The sequence below is a fragment of the Lutjanus erythropterus genome, chromosome 14 (assembly GCF_056507025.1).
Source record: "Lutjanus erythropterus isolate fLutEry1 chromosome 14, fLutEry1.hap2, whole genome shotgun sequence".
Lineage (NCBI taxonomy): Eukaryota > Metazoa > Chordata > Actinopteri > Lutjaniformes > Lutjanidae > Lutjanus > Lutjanus erythropterus.
Window position 1 is genome coordinate 36716227 of NC_139330.1, and position 20646 is coordinate 36736872.

The 20646-nt window shown below is 36.3% G+C and overlaps 1 protein-coding gene across 2 annotated transcripts in view; it reads left to right on the forward strand.

Moving 5' to 3' along the window:
- The first annotated feature begins 8105 nt into the window (after positions 1-8105).
- The window catches only part of slc18a2 (solute carrier family 18 member 2), a 39380-nt gene continuing 26839 nt past the window's right edge, over positions 8106-20646 (forward strand). The window contains exons 1-3 of one of the 2 annotated variants that reach the window (XM_084735707.1): positions 8106-8240; positions 8376-8562; positions 13748-14084. In XM_084735707.1, coding sequence (XP_084591833.1) covers positions 8430-8562; positions 13748-14084 — 470 coding nt within the window. In that variant the 5' untranslated portion in view covers positions 8106-8240; positions 8376-8429. Of the gene's footprint in view, positions 8241-8284; positions 8563-13747; positions 14085-20646 lie in introns of those variants that run through there. The other variant, XM_084735708.1, reaches the window with a different exon arrangement.

Sequence of the window (20646 nt, forward strand, 5' to 3'; positions counted from 1 at the left end):
CAGCATTGAAAAACCACACTGAATTATCCAAAAAAAAAAAAAAAAGAAAACTGCTCCTCCACGTTTATAGGTCAGGACAGGAGATATTGTACTGTTTTTTCCCATCAGGTTTATTTTGTTGCTCAACAGTTCTTGTCAAAGAAGCAAACAGGAGTTCATGATGAGTTGTGTCCAAGCATCAAGTGTTTGTTCTGTGTGTACAAAACAGTATTTTTTTGTCATGCTATTTGTTTTTGGCACTGAGAATCTACAGTGGATTATTAAAAAACAAACTAATGTTCTCATCTGAAAACAGTAATTTGTGCATTTTTTTGTTATATTTTATATCTGGCTGTTATGCAGCTAACACTTCTTGTCAAAGTTAAAACAGGTATACAGGATGGGTTGTGTCCACAGCATCCCTGGTGTGCTGCTCTAGATTACCTGTACAGTATTTTCAAAAACTCCTGCATAATTTAATGTTCTTAATAAGATGCTGTTTGGAATTATTTTCAATATTATAAATACTGAAGAATAATAGTAAGTGTACAGTATATTTTCTATACTTAATCTAAGCCATAAAATCGAGGTACAGTGTGACAAAAAATTGTGTGGTCCCTGGTAACATTCAGGGTTTCTCATGTGCCCCTCTAGGAAAAATAATTGCCTACCCCTGGTTTACAGCTTATATCAAAAGTAAAAGGTCATGACCCACCGACATCCAGCAACAGAACAAGTCTTCCATATTTCTGTTCTCACTCACACTCAAACCGACACCAATGCATTTGTTCACGGACTCCAGGAGAGACAGTACTTCACGCAATACACATAAGTAACAGTTTGCATTGTTTAAAGTTACATTTTAAGCAAATGAGCATGCTTGTTTTACACTAGCTTCCTAAGGCAAAAGCATCACACAGTTTCCTCCATTTGCTTACTTTTGCTACCTTTGCTAGGTTAACTGGTGCAAGGAAGCCTAATGTGTGCTAGTCTCAACTAACTAATGTTTCAGCTTTGTTGCTGTTGTGTCGCATGGCTCTTGTTTGTTGAGTTGAACATTTCAAACAAACTGGCTGTACTTTATGTGGCCACAGTGCCTGGACTTTTGGTGGCAGTGTTTCCTCTACAATGGTACAGACTGACGGGCCACCAGGCTAACAGGCAGTCTGAGCAGGTACACAAACACACACACACACACACATGGAGGAGCAGAGGGACAAACACAGACGGACAGTGGAAGTAGTTGACAACAACTTGTGACATTACTGTGCACATCCTGTGTCTCACATTAGGTAAGCCCTTAAATAGATCAGACTAAAATAAATGGTTGAGGTTTTGCAGTACATGCTTTGGTATATGCTTATGGTGTATGTGGTGTATTTGAGAAAATACAATACATGCTTAAAAGTAAAGTAAGGAAATGAGCATTCAAATGGTTATTTTCCATAATGGCAATCAATAATTAAATTTGTTCCACAGTGTAAGGTTCTACTGAAGTCTCATGTATAAGATATCAAATTAGAGTTCTAAAATGTTCTGCTCTCTACAGAAGATCTCATGTTTGGTCAGTATCTGAACTGGATTTATTTTGATCTTTATCAACAAATTAAACAGTTTGTCTTAATTATTGTTTTCTTCTCGTAATACAGGGAACAGCAGAGACAGAGAACAGAGAACACTGTGCATGAGAACTTGAAAACGCAGAGCATGAGGATCTATGCTTGCCATGAGCCAGATGTAGTGGCCATCATCATGGAGGGAGTCCCAGTGCCACTCATCTTGACAATCTGGCCAGAGCATGTTGCCAACTCCACAGGATGACATATGCCCTGAATCTCAAGTATCCACCCAAACTTTCCTACCTTTTTGAGGTCTTCCAAAGACTTCTTTTCTGCACCCAAAACCAACCTCAAAGTTTGTTGCCCTCAAAAACAAGCTTCTAGCCTAGACAGTCAAACATGACTGTCGGCCTTGTACTCATGAAACACTGTTCTGTTTTTTGTGTTCAAGAATATTATACATTTTTCTGAGCTTGATGACTGGGACTCTTGAGGACTTGTGGAAAATCAGAAAAAAAGTAAAGAAAGGAACATGCCACTCATTTATCAACTGTTAAAGAAAACCCTGTTGTAACACTGCTGTGGTGCAAAAAGAGGCTTTCAGTGACTGAAAATCTGAGTCACTGCACAGCATCTTTGAAGACATTGTTCCTCCCAAATTGGCTCTGTGCTTCAGTGTTTTAATTTCAAAAAAAATATTTCATTTTTAGTGAAATTAATAGTGCCATCACTCAGTTTTCCTGTGAATGGGCCCTTTTACGATCTCTGCCATTCATTGTTTGACACAAAAACTTCCAGAATTACTTCCACTATCTGAGAATGTTGTGCTGGTTTGTAGTGTAAAGGTGTTCTGCTAAGCTGCATTTTATATACTGAGGTCAGAGGTCAGTGTTGATGTTAAAATGTTTGAAAAAACTGTATACAGACTAAAAGACACTACTGTGAAGGTATTCTAAGCTGCATTGATAAGATGTGTTAAGAAGTTCTGAATACAATTCAATACTGAAAACAGATGTACTCAAATGTTTCAACTCATTGTCACTGACATATATGGTAGCATTTATTTGCTGTTGTTTTAATAAATGTTGGGACAGTTACATCTCTTTTCTTTGTGTTTAAGTGTATGTTTGTGCTTTCTTTAAATTTATGGCAATGCAAACTAATGATTTGATGTGTATTAGACTGAAAACATTTAAAAGAAAAGAAGTGGTCAGACTTAATAAAATGTATTACATTAATTTAGTGAATACAAATTATTGGTATTTATTGCATATCTTAATTAGGTGTCAGGTAGTTAAATCCTGATCTTTTTGACAATGGTTAAACTCAATTTCTTGCCTGTTTCCTGTAGACTCTACTTAATTTTTTATCATACAGTCAAATACATTTTACTGAGTTTACTCAACTTAAAATACCAAGATGCTCACTAAACTTACAAAAAAAATGGTTGGAAAGTGATGCAACAGAACCAGATATAAAAGTAAAGCATCTTCTAGTAAGTGTGGGGCTTCGAGACTTCACACCTACGAGACACACTTCCCAAACCCTGCACAAAGATAAGGTAAGTATAACTTGAATTCTGACTTCCTTTTAGAGATGAAAAACTCACAAAGTTGGCTAATGAACACATACTCACTATCTATAATAAGTTCTCTATCTGTCAACATAAGTCTCTGTTAGTACTTTCTACGCTGAGTTGCCTGATGTGACCTGGTGCTTAGAGAGTGACTCAGAGGTGTGTTATCAGCAGAAGAGAAATAAGATAAAGGTACACGAGAGTGACAAGTAAAACCAACTATTAGTTAGAAATGATAGAAATTCCAACTTATTAACGTCCAATTAATTAAATACAAATAGATGAAATACTATGAGATTAAAATACTATTTTACTATTTTTCATAGTTGATAAGTGACATTATAAGCTCAATACTGCGTGAATAAAAGGAAGTGCGAACTTGAGAAGCCTTGGGTTTTGAATTTAATTTGAAGAAGACCCACATAAAGGAGTTTCTGCGTTCAAGTCCACTGCGTTGGCCCTGAGCTCCAGTGCATCCACACCACGGCACACATGACTGACTAACCACAAGCACACTTTCACACCTCATATACACACACACCGAAGAGTAGAGAATCTGAAGAACCCTTCCCCGGGACAGCCAGGAGTTTGTGCTTGGTGGAACCTTATAGCTGTTAGGTTCCATGGGTTTAAAGGTATGATTTTATTTGTGTATCCATTTTTATAAATTATAAATGTGTCATTTGTAAACTTTTGTGTACTTTGTATATTTTTGAGATGTATCAGGAATCATTTAGTTCTCAATCTTGATTTCAGTTCAGCAAATTAAAATTTAATACGTTTTTTGTTCAACCAGATAATTCTATTTCTAAGATTAAGAATGTAACTAATTTAAAGATTTGATTAAATTTTAAACTTTGGTAAAATGCAGATTAATCTGGTTTAATCAAACAACCTAATTCACCAGGAAATAAATCAGTTTGCATTACATAATCTAGTTTAGTAAACTGGGAATTAATCTAATTTAACAAAAAAACTTATCATAAATAATATTAGCAGAATATTTTTAAAACTAAATCAAACTAGTCTTATCAAGTACAAATGAAAATTAAAATGTTACAAGAAATTTCCATATAATTTTTTGTTTAAGCTACAGGGAGCCACTGCAGAAGGACAAAAGAGTCACATACGGTTCTGGAGCCACAGGTTGCAGACCCCTGATTTATAGTGACATACTAATGTAACATATACAGTATGGATATAGGTTAGAGGTACATTTGACTATTATTTAACATATGTATACATTAATGAATTGTTTTCCCTGCTGTATTTATTGTGTAGGGTTCTATTTTTATTTATTTATTTTTTATGCTGTCTTTCACTATATATATATAGACATATATATATATATATGCACACACACACACACACATATATATATATATATATATATATATATATATATATATATATATACACATATGCAAAAAAAAAAGGGAATAATGAAACAACACTGGGGGACTGCTATTACTGGTAATACTGGCAGGGAGCAAGGATGATGGGTTCAATTTGTGGGAAAAGCCCCAGAGTTTAGACAAAATTGCTAGATTGTTCTGGATTCACAGGGACAGGTTGAATATGTGTGAACTGCTACAACATCACAGCTTCCTGGAGGGACTGGTTTAATGCAGCACTTAAGGATACACTGTTACTATAAAGAGTGTTTACTTTACACTTTATGCTTTGGTGTGTTATTATTGATATCTTCATATTGCAAGTGTGGATTGTGTTTGGTTGCACACTTACAATCACTCCCTGTTTAAGATGATGAAGGTCTAGTACCAAAATGCTGCAAGTAAATGAGACATTGCAGGTTTGACAATGTGAGGGAGTTAACCAGCAGATGTCACTATTTAGATGGTATGCAGCCCTGGAAACTGTTCACAGCAAAGCTGTTCAGTTTTGTTTCACTAATGCAGCTCCCTGCAGCCTACCATGAGCTGGAGTCCAACAGAAAAACTGTGACACATGACTGAACAGAGGAAACAGAGGCAAAAAAAAAGTTTATTTCATAGAATCATAGACTGAATTTTGTCAGTTTTAGGAGGCAGACGGGTTTATTTGAGATGCAGCTCAGCACTCTGTATCTGTAATAAACATTGTTTTCTTTGGGCATCTATTCACATTGTGAAAGTTTAGAATGTATGAGAACATGCAACATCCCATGATGTTGCAGTAGTTTTTGGGTTAATACCATTTGTTACATGGATTTTGTGCAAAAATGAACCATTTCTGAGCACTGAAGAGCTGATAAAAATGGTCAAAAATCTTCCAGAATAGCACATTAAGACAGCAAGACCTTAAGGAACACCAGAGAAAAACTCATGTTGTGATTTGGAATCAAAAACTTTTCACATTTGGAGATTTCTGTAATAATTATTGTCAGTATTTTCATTAGACCCAAGAAACCAGTCCCTGTTGTGAACACTCCTACTCTCTAGTTTGTGGTTGTGAAGTTTGAGACTGTGACTATCCTAGGTCACTGTAGGTCATTTTAGACAGGGAGGTCAGGTTTAAAAAAATAGTCTCACTATAATGAAATGGTTAATATGGGGACTAACATGAATACAACTGGAGTAATTGGATCCATAAGAGTCTCTGCTTTCCATTCAGACCCAATTTATGATATTTCAACACTGTTTATGGACGCCAGTATGAAGGAATATGTTACATGTGTGTCAAAAGTAAACAAGGTGGAGGACCCAAAACTGCAGACTGCAAAGCAAAGCTAGACCAAATGTATTTCATAATGAAAACAAAGGAACAAAGGCTTACAAAAACACAGGAGAGTCAAGACCACTGTCCACAGAAACAAAAGAATCCACAAAAGGGAAAAGCACAAAAAACAGTCCAGGAAAAAGAAAACAAGGCGGTTAACACACAAAGGGCAATGACAAACTGACAAAGAAACAGAGAAACACAGGGACTGAATAGACAAAGAACTAATAAGACACAGGTGGACAGACAGGTGAAACCAATGGCAATCAAAAAGAGCAGGAAAAGGACAAAGACAGGAATTAAAGACAAGACACATGAGGGAGGACCAGGAGTACAAAATAAAACAGGAAATAACCAACAAAATCCCCAAACCATGACAGAATATTCAATAACAAGACAAAAATAACACATTTATCCTGTATGCAAAAAGATGCATGGGATTAACATTAACATAAAAATTCACTTCAGTTGGATTTTATTTCCACAGCACTAAATCAAAATCAAGTTATCTCAGAGCATGTATGCTGTTCTCTCCAAGGGGAGACTCTTGGGGACCCACAGTACTGCTGAGCCCCCTTCCTGACATGGTTCCTGGTGGGTCTTGTAGTTGCTTACTGAACATCACTAAAACACAACAGAAAAAAGGACAATTAGCAAACGTTTGTGCACTAGAAATGAAAAATATACTTAATAGCTAGAAACCAGGCAGCATGCAGCCCTGAATTCCCGGCCTCTGTCAGACGTGTACTGAGGCTACTGAATACTTAAAATGTGATAATATTAGTTTGTAATGATGCCACAAACTTAAAGGAGAATAATACCATGATACAAGGAAGTGTATAATATGATATTTATGGTGATATTAAAAAACAATGATAAAAAATGTTGACTTGAAAGATATCCTTAATTAAATCATAAATCTGCTGTGCATAGTATTTCATTTATGGTTGTATGTAATAGTTTTCTTTCCTTTAACAATAGTAGTGCTTCTGCTTTCCTTTTTTTTTAATAAAATAAAATAAAAGAAGCAGCCATGAGTTAAGCAAAACGTGCAAAAACATGGGACTATGTATGTCATTCATTGTTAAGAATTGGAACAAAATTGAATTTTGAGGGGGTTTTGATTTTTACTTTTTTTAATGCTTATAGGTCTCCTACTGATTAGGTGTTTCATTAAATGTGGACGTGAACTCCATCTTACAGAGTTGACAAAATTTTCAATTTTTTTCATTTCACAGCGTTGTCATACTGAGCAGCCATTTTGTTTTTTAAAGTGTCTCAGAGTCCTCTTCATGTTAATCAGAACACACATTTTTAAACCATAATTCTTATTTAGTTTTGATTTAGAAGGACTACAGATTTGACATGTTATGACTGAGACACATCTGATAGCAATATTATTTTAGAAAGTTTACCAGTATTTGAGCAGTATTCCTGCCTTTTTTAAACCAGGAAGTGAGACAGAGGTCCTGAGGGTATAGCTGACCCTTTTTATGCCTGATTAAAACAGGTTTTTGTAACTTTTTCTGCCAACATTTTCACAAAAAAAAAAAATCTTTTTTACAACAAAGATGGTTATATTAGCACATTATTACACTTATGTTATCAGTAGATATTGTAAGTTTTAGATTTTAAAGGCTTTTAACACATTTTTAAATGTTTGAAGTTGTGAATTCTTGTCTGGGACAAAGGTGTTTTCTGGCAAAATTAAAACATTTCATAAATAAGAGATATTTCATATATATATATAAATCCTTTAAGAATAAATTTAGCCCAATGGAATCAGAGTGTTGGTATTAATAATATATTAATAATTCATAGTTTTTTGGCAGAACATGATTTGTCCCAATTCATAAGAATGGTCGATGTAGAACTGCAAAAAAAAAAGAAAAAAAAACTATTCAGCAGTCAGCAGCAGTCCTTTAATAAAATAAACAGTATGGAGCCTTTTTTGATATTCGATTCATTGTTACATTCCAATGAGTTTGTATAGCATGTATGTTTGTATGTGCATATTTGTATTTTGAAATAAAGAAATAATTTGTGTTTTAATGAAATTTGTTGTGAGTACATTTTTTTTTTCTATTTGATGTGAGTACATTTGGTGAGCAAGTGTTTGTCATTTGTAAGCAGATCCTCCTGGTGTCTCTGTGTCCATCTCTGACTGTATGCTGTCTTGTTTACTGTTTGTGCTCTGATCCAGTAGTTGTGGTTTGAGTGTTTGGGAAGGTGTGTGTGTGTGTGTGGGGGGGGGGGGGGGGGGGGGGGGGTCTGACAGGAACCTGCACAGAAAGGTTGAATGACGTCAGAAGTGGATCCAGTCAGTAGAAAGAGCATCTCCTCCTCCTCCTCCTCCTCCTCCTCCTCACAGCACTGCTGCTGCTGCTGCTGGCCCCTGTGCACCTCAGGTAAGATCTCCACTCTGCTGCATACAGCCTGAGCAGTGTGTGTGTTTGTGATTTCTCACTTTGAAACTCTTTCACAGACTGACAGGATTTGTATTTTAAGTTACTGACCCAGCACTACCACTTGTCTGTCTGCAGGAGGACTTGTCACCCGTCTGCTGTCTGTTGTCTTGCTCTTTGGGGACTAACACCATGGGGGGATTAGATGCTCTTCGGCAGATGAATTTGTTGAAATGGCTCAGAGAGGAGCGACAGTCGAGGAAACTGATTCTCTTCATTGTTTTCGTGGCGCTGCTGCTGGACAACATGCTGCTGACTGTGGTCGGTAGGTGCACGCGTGTTTTTCTCTCCTTTGCACATCCGCAAACTTCTTCCTTTTCTTTTTCCTTTTGTTTTTCTGCATAGCAGGCAGTCTAGTCCACATGTCAATGTGTCCCGCTGTCATTGATGAGAGCGCAGCCTGTTGCTCCAGTGTGCAGGATGCGCTCAACTGTACCGAACTCCAAAACCTGCGACACACTCACCAAACTAACGAGATTATACTGACGTGCTCCATATTATTCTCATCAACACTCATCCGATCAACAGGTTCTTTCATTCAGCTTTAACATCTACTAATATCAAACTTATGGATGGCGCAAAATAACGGTACTGATATACATATATATGTTTGTACGTTTTTGTACAGCTCTGGGTCAGACTTAGACTCATATTTTAGGTGAAATTCATTTACCAAAAAAGAGACAAAGCACTCAGTAGTAAGCACTGTAGTGGAAATTTGATACAGTGTGACTTTAAACTACCCCTAGGTGTGACTGAGACAGTGAATGGTTGTCTCTGCATGTGTGTGTGTGTGTGTGTGTGTGTGTGTGTGTGTGTGTGTGTGTGTGTGTATGCGTGTGTCTGTGTGTGTGAGCCCTGTGATGAGCTGGGAACCAGTCCAGGGTGTGCCCACCTGTCACCCAGTGTCAGCTGCTCCACCACCCCACAACCCACAAATATCAAAGAAAAATGACACTTCTTAAATAATATATCTGTGTTCAGCATTTTTTTAGTGTTTTTTTTTATCCTTTTAACTTAAAGTGCTTCTTCTTTTCTTCTTTAATAAAATCAAATAGAAGTAGCAGCCATGACCTGAAGTGTGCAAGAAATGGTCATGAATTGTTGTTGGCGATGAATGTTTGAATTACGTACGACTGCAAAACAGAAACAAAGCAGCAGTCAGCACCCGTCCTTTTATAAAATTCTAAAAATAATTAGCCATGTAATATCGCAGTAGATATCGGTTCAGTACAGTATCAGGGTATGTTTTTTATTGCAGTATCATGATATTGGATATTTTGTTACATCCCTAAATATTAAAATGACTAAAAAGGATCAGGTCAGACCTGTTTATGCATTAATGCTTGCAAAGAAAAATCCCTTAATATTAATATGCAATGTACACTCTCTACGGTTGATAAAGTAATAATAGACGTTAATACGCTATAATAATTACAGTTAAAGTTGTTTCATGTTGATGCTCATTCATGTATTTTTCTGAAACTCAAAGCAACAGGCAGGCTAACACATCAAACAGTAACAACACCTTTAATTAATCCTTAATGTAGCCCTGAAAATACACCAAACACCTTCATGTAAATCAGTGTTTGATAAGACTGCAGCAGGACCTGTAATGAACAAGTTAAAATAAATCCATTTTGATCACTTACATATAATTCGGAACATTTGATAATCCATAAACGTCATCAGTTGAAGGCATTATTGGGGTTGGGATTTTGGTTTTCATTTGGGGTCTGAAATATTTTAAACAGCAAAATCATAAGTACACTGATTCTGTATTCAGGTTTGTTTCAAATATGTTTTTATTGAGTTAAATTAAATGTTTTGAATCAGATTATCTGCACAGTTTTATGATATTTTAAGGGGATGGCGTTCATGTTGCTGTGTCCATTTTGATCAGTCTTAAAATCCCTTTATCCATGAAAAAACATAATATTGTAATATTCGCAATTTCCATCAATTATTCCCTTAAAAATCCCATTTTACATCATCACAAAGCAAATGAATAGATTTTCATTGTAAAAAAAAATGAATTGGTTTTGGAAGAGTTAATGACTAAGTTACACTTACACTGTTTTGTAAGGTGTGTTACATGTGCTATGAAATCAGGTAATAAGTCTCTGCTGGATCACACAGTCCATGTCAGACGTGACTGCACCTCTCTGTTACGCTCAGAGCTCCAGCTCTTTGTCTGCTAGAACACAGTCTGGCTCTTTCTCTGACAGGTGGAACTGTTCTCTGTTTTCAGCCGTTTAAAGACACAAGATGCTGAATTATGGCAGAATAAACCACTTAAATGAAGCAGACCTCGATGCAGAATCAAATCAAATGTGATATAACTGAATCCTACTGTCAGAAAATGAGTTTGGTTCATTACATGCAGCCTTTAAAATCTAACCCATACTCAGGTTTCATAGATTATATATCATGTCCAGTATCATAGTCATTTATTTTAGTTGAACAGATAAGCTACTGTTGTCACACTATTTCAAATTCCACATATGAGTATACACTAGTTATTTTGCATGATCAACAGTGGATATATCTTGTTTATTTCTATTATCTATTTTGAATTTTCATACTGTATTAGCTGCCAAACTCTCAGACTAGTATTAGTGTAATAGTTTTTTGCAAGCAGCTGCACAGTGGTACGTGCTGATTGATAAGCTTCAGGGCTGCGCAGTATATCAATATTATATCAATATCATGATATCTGGACTGTCGTTATATTGGTGATATGTCTCATATGTGTTGTCTTTTCCTGGTTTTAAAGGCTGTGTTACAGTAAGGTGACATCATTTTCTGAACTTAGCAGACTGTTCGAGCTGTTTTATTGTATTATTTGTCTTTACTCACTCATTATTTTCATTTTGAATTAATCTGTCAGTCATTTTCTTGATTAATTGATCAGCCATTTGGTCCATAAATTGTCAGAAAATGGTGAAAAATGTTGATCAAAAAACCCAAGAAGACATCCTCAGAAACCAGAAAGAAACCAGAAAATATTCACATTTAAGAACAGAATTTTCTTTAAAAAAAAATGACTCAAACTGTACTCAAATTAATCCATGATCAAAATAGTTGGCAATGAATTTAATAATTGATTAATAATCCCTTATTCGATAAATCATTGCAGCTGTATACTGTTGGATAGTTTAATCTACAGCAATGCATCATATTCATTAAGATCATATGTTTACACTATGTTATTTAAGAGAAAATGTGTACATGGTGATGTTTGTTACATCACAGCAACTCCTACAAATGTTGAAAGTCACATCGGCCAGCCCTGAGAGAGGCAGGAGAACACTGACACACCAAACATTTATTTGAAGGGGTTTGCACCAGCCTTTATTTTGAACCTGTGTTAATTAGAACGACGGCACATCTGCATCTGGTCCCACAGTGTGTTGAGAGGAGCCTGACTGACAGGTGCTGTCAGGGAGCAGCAGTGTGAACACACTGTGCCCTTGTCAAACAGTCAGTTTACAATACACTGTTAATGTGCTCATCAGTCACAGTCATGTGATACCATTTTCTTGAGCACAGCCTTATTGTTTGGACAGGATGTATGCTGTCATAAACTGTATGAAATGTTTGATTATATTTACTTGATGAAGAAGAACAAAGACATTTTTTAAAGCGGTTCTGTATTTTGACACAGTCACTCTAAATGTCTTCATTTTCTCTTACCAGCAGCTTCACTTATTAACCCATCACTGCCTCCTGTGTCATGTCATGTGCTATATTCAGTCCCTCCAGGGACACAAATTCAACCAATTGCCATGAATTCTGTATGACCTTACAAATTTGACCAATCACTGTAGCTTCCTGCATGTTCCACTAGTCATAACTGTCCCATGTCTAAAAGTCATACATGAACATCCCAATGAACTAAGCCAATATTTTAGTATTATTTTGTTTGTATGTTTTTTTTTATTATTATTATTTTTTGTCATGGGTACTAAAAAGAACACAAGGTTTGTCATTATTATTGATATTTATCAATGCTCTGTGCACTTTTACATTTTGTAATTTTGTGTTTTCTCTTTTTGTGTTTGTGGAATATCAGCTGCAATTTTTCATGTACAAATACAGCGTATTTTGTTAGAATTTTTAAATCTTGAGCGGTGAGGTGAGGTTACTTAGAACACTCAGAACAGAGTATTTTTTTATTCTCACTGGAGCAAGTTGCCTTTGATTTTTGATGAATTGTACAAAAAATAATCAACATAATCTTAATAAATCAGCTTTTTTTTGCATTTCATTGACAAAAAAAACTATGATACTGATTTAAATCTAACTGAACCTCACCTTTTCTCAATGCTCAAGTCTCCGTCTCTCTCTGTTTCATCTTGTTACATCTTTTGCATTGTTTTTGTCTTGTTATGCTCTGCTTAATCATTTGTCTTGTTTTCATCTTGTCTTTATTTTTGTCTTGTCTTGTCTCACTATGTCCTTGTCGTCTTGTTACATCTTTTATGTTATTTTGGTCTTCTTAATTCTTTTTATGGTGTTTTCATTTTGCATTCAAGATAAAGTAATGCACCTTTTTTGAGAATGTAATGAGTAGCCAGAAAAAGAAATACTCAAGGAAAGTACAGAGTCCTGAAAAAAAGTATTTGTACTTTGTTACTTCCGATCTCTGTATATAACTGGTCACTGTTGGAAAAGTCTGTTTGACAGCAAGGTAAAGAGGTGATTATATTCTAAATGTAGAGTATACTTGAACTGATAGATTTTTTTAGCTGATCCTGCTGACCCTGTCCACTTCCTACACCAGTACTCCTGCTGCTTCTCCAAACTGGGGTCATCTACTGTAGGTAATACACTGACTGTGGAGAAGTACCTCATACAACCACACTTCAAATCTGAACTTTCCTTTTAATGCAGGGGTCTCAAACTGCCATTTCAGGGCTCCCCCTCCCTCTGGCACGCAACATGATGTCAAAAGTATAATACAATCCAGCCCACAAAATGATTTTGTTTTATTTAATAATTTGTTTCTAGCTGTTTTATACCAATTTTAACTACCCCTTCATATACAATTTAAATAGAAACAATATGGCATTTAAAGAAAGTGAAGAAAACCATCTATGCTCAGCTCACCATTTTCCTCAGGGGTTTTAATGACCAATTCAAAGGGACAGAAGAGTTGCTGAGTTTGTGTCCAACGCACAGCTAACTTAAAAAATGTATTGAAAATAAAAGCACATTTTGAGACATATTATCAGTGTCCCCTTGCCAATTTGAGTGTGAGACCCCTGTTTTAAAGTGTCTCTCTTTCTTTAGGGTAGTTTTTGTGAATGGCCCTGGTAGAACCTCCTCCTTGTCCTCTGACATATGTTGCAGTGACATGTGGATCAGCATCATGCCAGTGAGCATCAGTCAGTGGTCATGTCATATTTCATTGCATCAATCTCCTCTCGCCTCTTTATGCCCGCCAGTTCCCATCATTCCCAGCTACCTGTACAACTTGGATGAGTCAACAGAGGTGATAAAGAACAACAGTCTGTCTCAGCAGCAGGGTCCCCCAGGAGCCTTCCACAGCATCGTGTCCTTATACGACAACACAGTGAGGTCTTCAGCATCTAACATCACAGCCAGGTCCACTGAGCCGGTCCCTACGGCCCCCGCTGCTACTGACCTGCCGCAGAACTCCACCGACTGTCCCCGCTCCACCAGTTTGCTGCTCAACGAGAATGTCAAGGTGGGACTGCTGTTTGCCTCTAAAGCCACCGTACAGCTGATTACCAACCCCTTCATAGGACCACTCACAAACAGGTAGGTCCCGTTTGTTTCTGTGTGGACACAGTATCTATGTGGCATTTACAGCTGTTGGAATGAGCTGGTTAAGAGTCTTCTAGAACGTTATTGCTGCATTTGTAATAGCAACCTCTGTCACAAAAACTTGGTAAAAGTAATCAAAATCCATGTAGCTGTCACATAATGAACAGAGATCATATATTTTTGTGAGCTGACACGTACTCTAGCATGTAAATGTTCATTTTGTCATTTATTAAGTCACAGACTAAACACAGGGGAAAACATGAGGACAGATGAGTGGAAACCAAAGCTTGTGGGAGATGTTTATGGCACAGCACTAAATTGTGAAGTAAATATCCATTAGAGCCGCAGTGAACAATTATTTTTATTATCAGTGAATCTACTAATTGTTTTCCTAATTAGTTTGTTAGTCTGCCAAATGTTCTATGAAAAAGTGATGTCATCAGAAAAGGAAAAATGGATCAAATGTGCAAATGCAAAAGAAGAAATACTAAATTTCAAAGCTTGAAATTTTTTGCTTGAAAAATTACTAAATGATCACTTATATTTTAAAAAAAAACATTCCTACCATCATATATCATATCATTTTTTGGTTGGAATTTATTCTTTAATGGTTTAGATATATATGAAATACATGAAATTTATGAAATGTTTTAGTTTGCTTTTTTTTTCTAAACTATTTCTAAACTCAAAATGAAAGCTAAGAATACTGATATCATGGGTATAAAAATGCGCTATCAGCTTTGTTTTAATTTTTTTTTTTTTTTATGAAAATTTTGGCCCTTTAAAAATTGTGTCTCAGATTTCTTTCTTCTCTGTCAGAGTTTTACAAAAACATGGTTTAATCAGGCATAAAAATGGAAAGCTATATCTTTCGGACCTCTGTATTGCTTCATGCATTAAAAAAGTTGGGACTACTTCTCAAGTACTGGTAAACTTAACATTTTTAGACAAATCCCTAAAATAATATTTCTATCTGATGTCTCACCCATGACATGTCAACTCTGTAGTCCTTCTAAATAGCTAAATAAAAGCTAAAGCTAAATAGCTAAAAGCTAAAAAGCTAACTAAGAATAATGCTTTAAAAATGTGTATTTTGATTAACATGAAGAGAACTCTGAGACACAACATGAAACAGCTGCTCACTACGATGATGCTGTGAAATGAAAAAATGAAACATTTTGCCAACTCTGTACATTTAATTAAAAAAAGAAATGACCAGGAGTCTGCCCGGTTACAAGGTTTAATAACTAAGAGTTTAATTTTTAAAATATATTTTCCAGTATAATTGAAGAGCAAAACTCAAACTGCCTCAAAATACAGTTTTGTCCCAGTTCTCAGGAATGAGTGAGTTTAAAAATAGTTCAAACATGAGCTGACAGCAGCAGGACAGATTAAAAAAAAATCTATCAAAAGAAAGTAAAATAATGTTTTAGGAGAAAATTAACATACATTGTCATTAAAGGTAGAATGTACAGGATTTGTTGGTTGCTGTTTGTAAATCATCATTCAATGTTGGCTCCTTTTCTGCAGCTCAAGATGCTGTTATTGGCTGGTGGCTACACACCACAGGTCAAAGGTTAACACCCAGAAACCTTTTAGGGGTCACACACCACCACATACTTCTAGTGGTAGTTATATTCTGAATTCATATGTGAATTAGTAGACTGAATGCTGTGATGACTGTCTGGATTTTCAAAAGCTGAAGTGGTATTTGACTTTTTTGAATGTATTCTTTTAGTAATACAAATTCAGCTTTGAAATGAACATAATTTGATTTCAAAATCAGTACTTGGAATGTATGTGAACATCCTGATCAGGGAAAGCTGGATGTGCAGGTGTGTAGCTGGTGTGTTGTCTGTTTCTTTGATTCTGTTGTAATTGTGTGGCTAAATTTTCCTTCATTTATTGACTAGAGAGAATTATCTTACCATGTGAAGCAGCTTGATTCACCACCCTGGGAGAACTTCTCTGACAATATAACAGCACTTTGGTACATAGTACACTGCATCAATGTACTACATTTACCATCAACACTGACTGGACACATCCACACTTTCCCTTTAAGTTCATGCTTCATGTCATTATGATTTATTCACTAAGCCTGTTTGTGTTGTTCTTTTTCACTTTTTGTTTTTGTTAACTGCCCATAAAAACAGGTGAATGAAACACAGTTTGATCTGGTCGGTTGCAGTTAGCTCGCGGTAGACATGATGGTTCATCCAATCACCTGCCAAGTGTTCTGTGAAAGTTTCTGAGGATGACTACCCAGATAGTAAAGTATAAACAAAACATCGGGTGTGTCAGGTTATCTGCCATCACAACTCAAAACGTACTTGGTTTTGAGACTTTTTGAGAAAATAATATCAGACCTCAGTCTCCTTTTCCCTGCTGGCTCCTCCATGGTTATCAGCCGCCAACTGTGTATAGTTGCTCCTTCTTCTTGTGACAAACATTGAGGTTGCATAGTGGCAGCATTTACCTTACAGGAAGCATTGTCTATGAGTCGTGTTAGTGGTTCATCAAAATAAAAGTCCCATACTATTTTCATGTTTTTATTGACGAGGACAAATGCATGTCTCCTGCATCCCCCACAAAATCTATGAAATAGCTTTAACTGAACATATTAAAATTTTATCCTTAACTAATATTAAAATTTTAATTTACTTTCACTATGATGAATTTCTCAGTATTTTTTAAATACAGTGTTTTGTGTTTCTGTAATTCAAAGATGAAAAAAAAACTATCTCAACAAAAGATCAGTAGTTGGTAAAACTTTTTCAAAATTGAAGAATTTGAGTTGGGCTCAAAACTCAAAAATCTATTGCATTCCATTGCCTTGAAATTTGAGTTTTTTCAACTTTTTTGTTTTTGTTTTGAATGCGGCACTAAAACATGAAAAATGCTCTTCAGGTGCCCTTCACTGGAGAAAATGTGATGTAGTGCTGTACAGGCTGCCCTACATGCAAGAAAATGAGTTGGCTTCTCTGTGCCTCTTAAGTGTTCTATACGAAAATGTAGTAATTGTTGTATTTTAAATCACATAACAAAATAGTTTGAATTAAACCAGGGACTGTAACTATTTTCCTATAAATGCATCACAACGTGCTTGTGCCCCTCTACATACAGCTGGTGCCCCTTCTTATGTTTTTTGCCCCTACCCCTCAGATAGCCCACCACTGCAGCTTGTCGCCTACTGGTGCTGCTTTGTCACCTCACCTTAGTGTCTCATACTGACAGTCTGTATCTGACGTATGAGACGCTGCCAGAAAGCCATGTGTATAATGTGGAAACAGTCACAGTTTGGTTCAATTGAGGCACAAAAACTACTATTTTGGGTTAAAATAACTACATCACATGATGTGGGTGAAGCGAGTCACAAGACAATAGTCAGACATTTGACAACTTGGGAATGAGAACAGACGCATTATACTTTGTGACCATGTTTCCATGTCCAAAAGAGGCTGTCTAGCTATACATTTGTTATTTTATTCATAAAAATTATTATGGCAACTATACATTAATGCTGTAAATTAATAATAGTTATTGAGTATGCTGCTATCGGGATAAAAACAGCCAGCCATCTGTCACCACGTCACACTCTGCGTCACACTGAGTAAATTTTTTCTGGAATATCCTACGTATTATGCCTTTAACTGCAATGATGGTCTTATCTGGCATTTGATAGAACTCCAAAAATATCTGAGAGGAAATGATTACATTTCTAGCAGAATGACAAAGGACAGAGCAGTGTCACAGTCTGACAGGGTTCCTTTCAGGCGACAGAGGCTTCCTGCTTGCCCAGGGCCACAACTGTGGTTCAAATGTGCTCTTGTGTTTGTTCAGCCAGACAGAGGTCAATACAGAATAACATTTATGGCCTTATCTAAGGCATCATCCAACACAAATTGAAGAGAAAGATCAGGAACAGACTCTATTTTCATGATGTAGGGAGCTAAATCAAATGCTGCATATGGTAAACATGTCAGTTTAATGTAGTTTGGATATTGTAATGTCATGTTGGCTACAAAAGATCTGATCCAACTGAATCACACAGAGCGGAATTCCTGATTATGTGTTTTTGTGTGTATGTGTGTGTGTGTGTGTGTGTATGCGTGCGTGCGTTTGTATGTGCGTGTGTGTGTATGTGTGTGTGCGCATGTGTGCATGTGATTTTTTTCATGCATGGACAGCTGCACAATCAATGAGTTCCTGAGCTTAACATATCTGAGTGTTATATACCATGACCCATCAACACAATCAACACAACACCTTCCAAAATGTACTCTTCTGGAAGTTGTATAAACTGCACTAGGAAAAAAAAACTTTCTTGCGATGACTTTGTTTTCAAGAGTTACTTGACAGCTAGATATTTGGGGCCAGCAAATTTTTTCACCATCATGCTGACTGAAGGTCTGATTTAGTTTTCCCATCCACAGAACACTGTTGGAGTTTCACAGGGAAACAGTGTTGCAGAATCTCCCAAACAATGGAAGTGAATGGTGACCAGTTTTCAAATTCTATTTTCAAATTCTATTCTATATATTATATAGAGAAGGCAGACATCTCTATGGCCAATATCTCCAAAACTCTGTTACTCACACCAAAATAAACCTAGATGGATAAACAGCACTATAGGCTAGAGTGTATGTATTTTTAATTTGGGGGTAAACTGTCCCTTTAAAGCTGCACTAGTGAAGATTTTTATATTAACAGTGGATCAATATGTAGAAGTGGTCACTTAAAGAATAAACTCACCTCAGCTGTTCCTTTGAGCCCAATGTAGTCCAGTTTTTTTGGGTCAGCTTTAGACATGAGGTCCCTGAGTTTGGCCACATGTGTATGATGATGAAAAAGCCAAGATCAGAGTCAAATATAACATCAAGGGAGGGTACCACAAGTCACAGGGGTCTAATTTATTATCTAATTTAATCTTTGGCAGTTCAGTTTGACTTGATTGTTAAAAATGTAGCAGATAATGTACAGGTGATTATTTTAAAAAATGTATTAAATTATACTCCATATTGTTACATTTTCAGTATAAAAGTGTATTGCTTACATTCTGTATTACATTACAAACATACAAACATTTATTTCTTTGTAATTGCTTACAAGCTGTTTATTACATAATACAACAGATTATTGTGAAATGCAGGTGTGATTTCATAATGAAGTGAAAATGTGTTATATTATGACATACTGCAGTGTTATTACATAATGAGTTGTTACATGCTGCTTTAATTAACTACCTGTGTGCAGCTTTTAGCCAAGCAGCAGCTCAGAGACTGCTGCTATCAACAGGAGGTCACTGTAGCTCTAATAGAACTGTATGGTTCAATCAGTATAGTGAAAAAGCTGATTTTGCCAATAGACACTTTAAACTAATCTATTTCCACTTTATACAAGTCTGTTGTAATTCTGCTGGGTTGACTCAGCAGCATAAGGCATATTAGATTTCTACACACTGCACTGAAATGATTTATTTAATTACCCATCTGTTATAAGAATCACTATAATAAAAACACAATAACTCCTTATGGCTGCAGACAAACTTTTTAGCATGAATATGAGGTGAAGTACACTGGCTTACTGATCAGTTTTTTAAATATATATGAAATATATTGACCTCAATTCAGTTTTATGATTATTTTATTTATAGCACCAAGTCTTAACAAAGTCATCTCAGATTTCAGACAGAGCAGGTCTAGACTGAACTCTATCAATAACAAGCACTAAGCCTGTTAAAACTTCCTTTTAACAGGCAGAAACCTCAAGCAGATCCAGGCTCTTTATTAAGGGTGGGTGGCACCTACTGGTGTTTTCAAGGGGAGCGAACATGACCCCCCCCCCCCCCCCCCCCCGGTGCCCCCATGTCATACAAAACAATACAAATGTGCCCTTTGTACTTTTTTTGTTTTGCAGCAAGTTGAGTGGCACCAACATTTCTGGAGGAAAACCTATGATAAGGTGAAAATAAATAAAAAGAGAGAATAGAGGCAGTCTGGACAACAGAATATGAGATGAATGTTTTGGAGGGGGGTGGGGTGAATGCTCTCATCACAAAACCAGTATTTAGTGTCTCAGATGGGCACTCAGATATGCTGTAATTGAGGCAAAGAACACAGTCCCATTACTGGTTCTTAGTCACCTTCCCCCCGACAGAGGACAATACAAGGCCAGTCAAGCATGTCAGGTATCTACAGGGGAATACAACAGCTCTGATGTGCATGGCAGCTTTTAGCTCTTTAATGAAAGAAGATGTTGTCATCCTCCTCCAGTGTGGTTGTTAAAATGTCAGGCTAACAATTGTAACAACAACAATGTGTCATACAGATGCAGAATTTCTACAAATGCTTTGTGCTGATGCTGTTTTCTATACAGTTTATTTTTATCATGTTGTCTTTCAGGTGATAATCTGATATTAACTTAGTTGTACCACCTGATGTTTTGATACCTCATACACAGTTTGAGAGAATTTGCATCCTCCATGCCTGTCCTGGTCACTATAGCAACAAAACTGACAACAGATCACTCATGTTATTCTTATGCATATGCACAG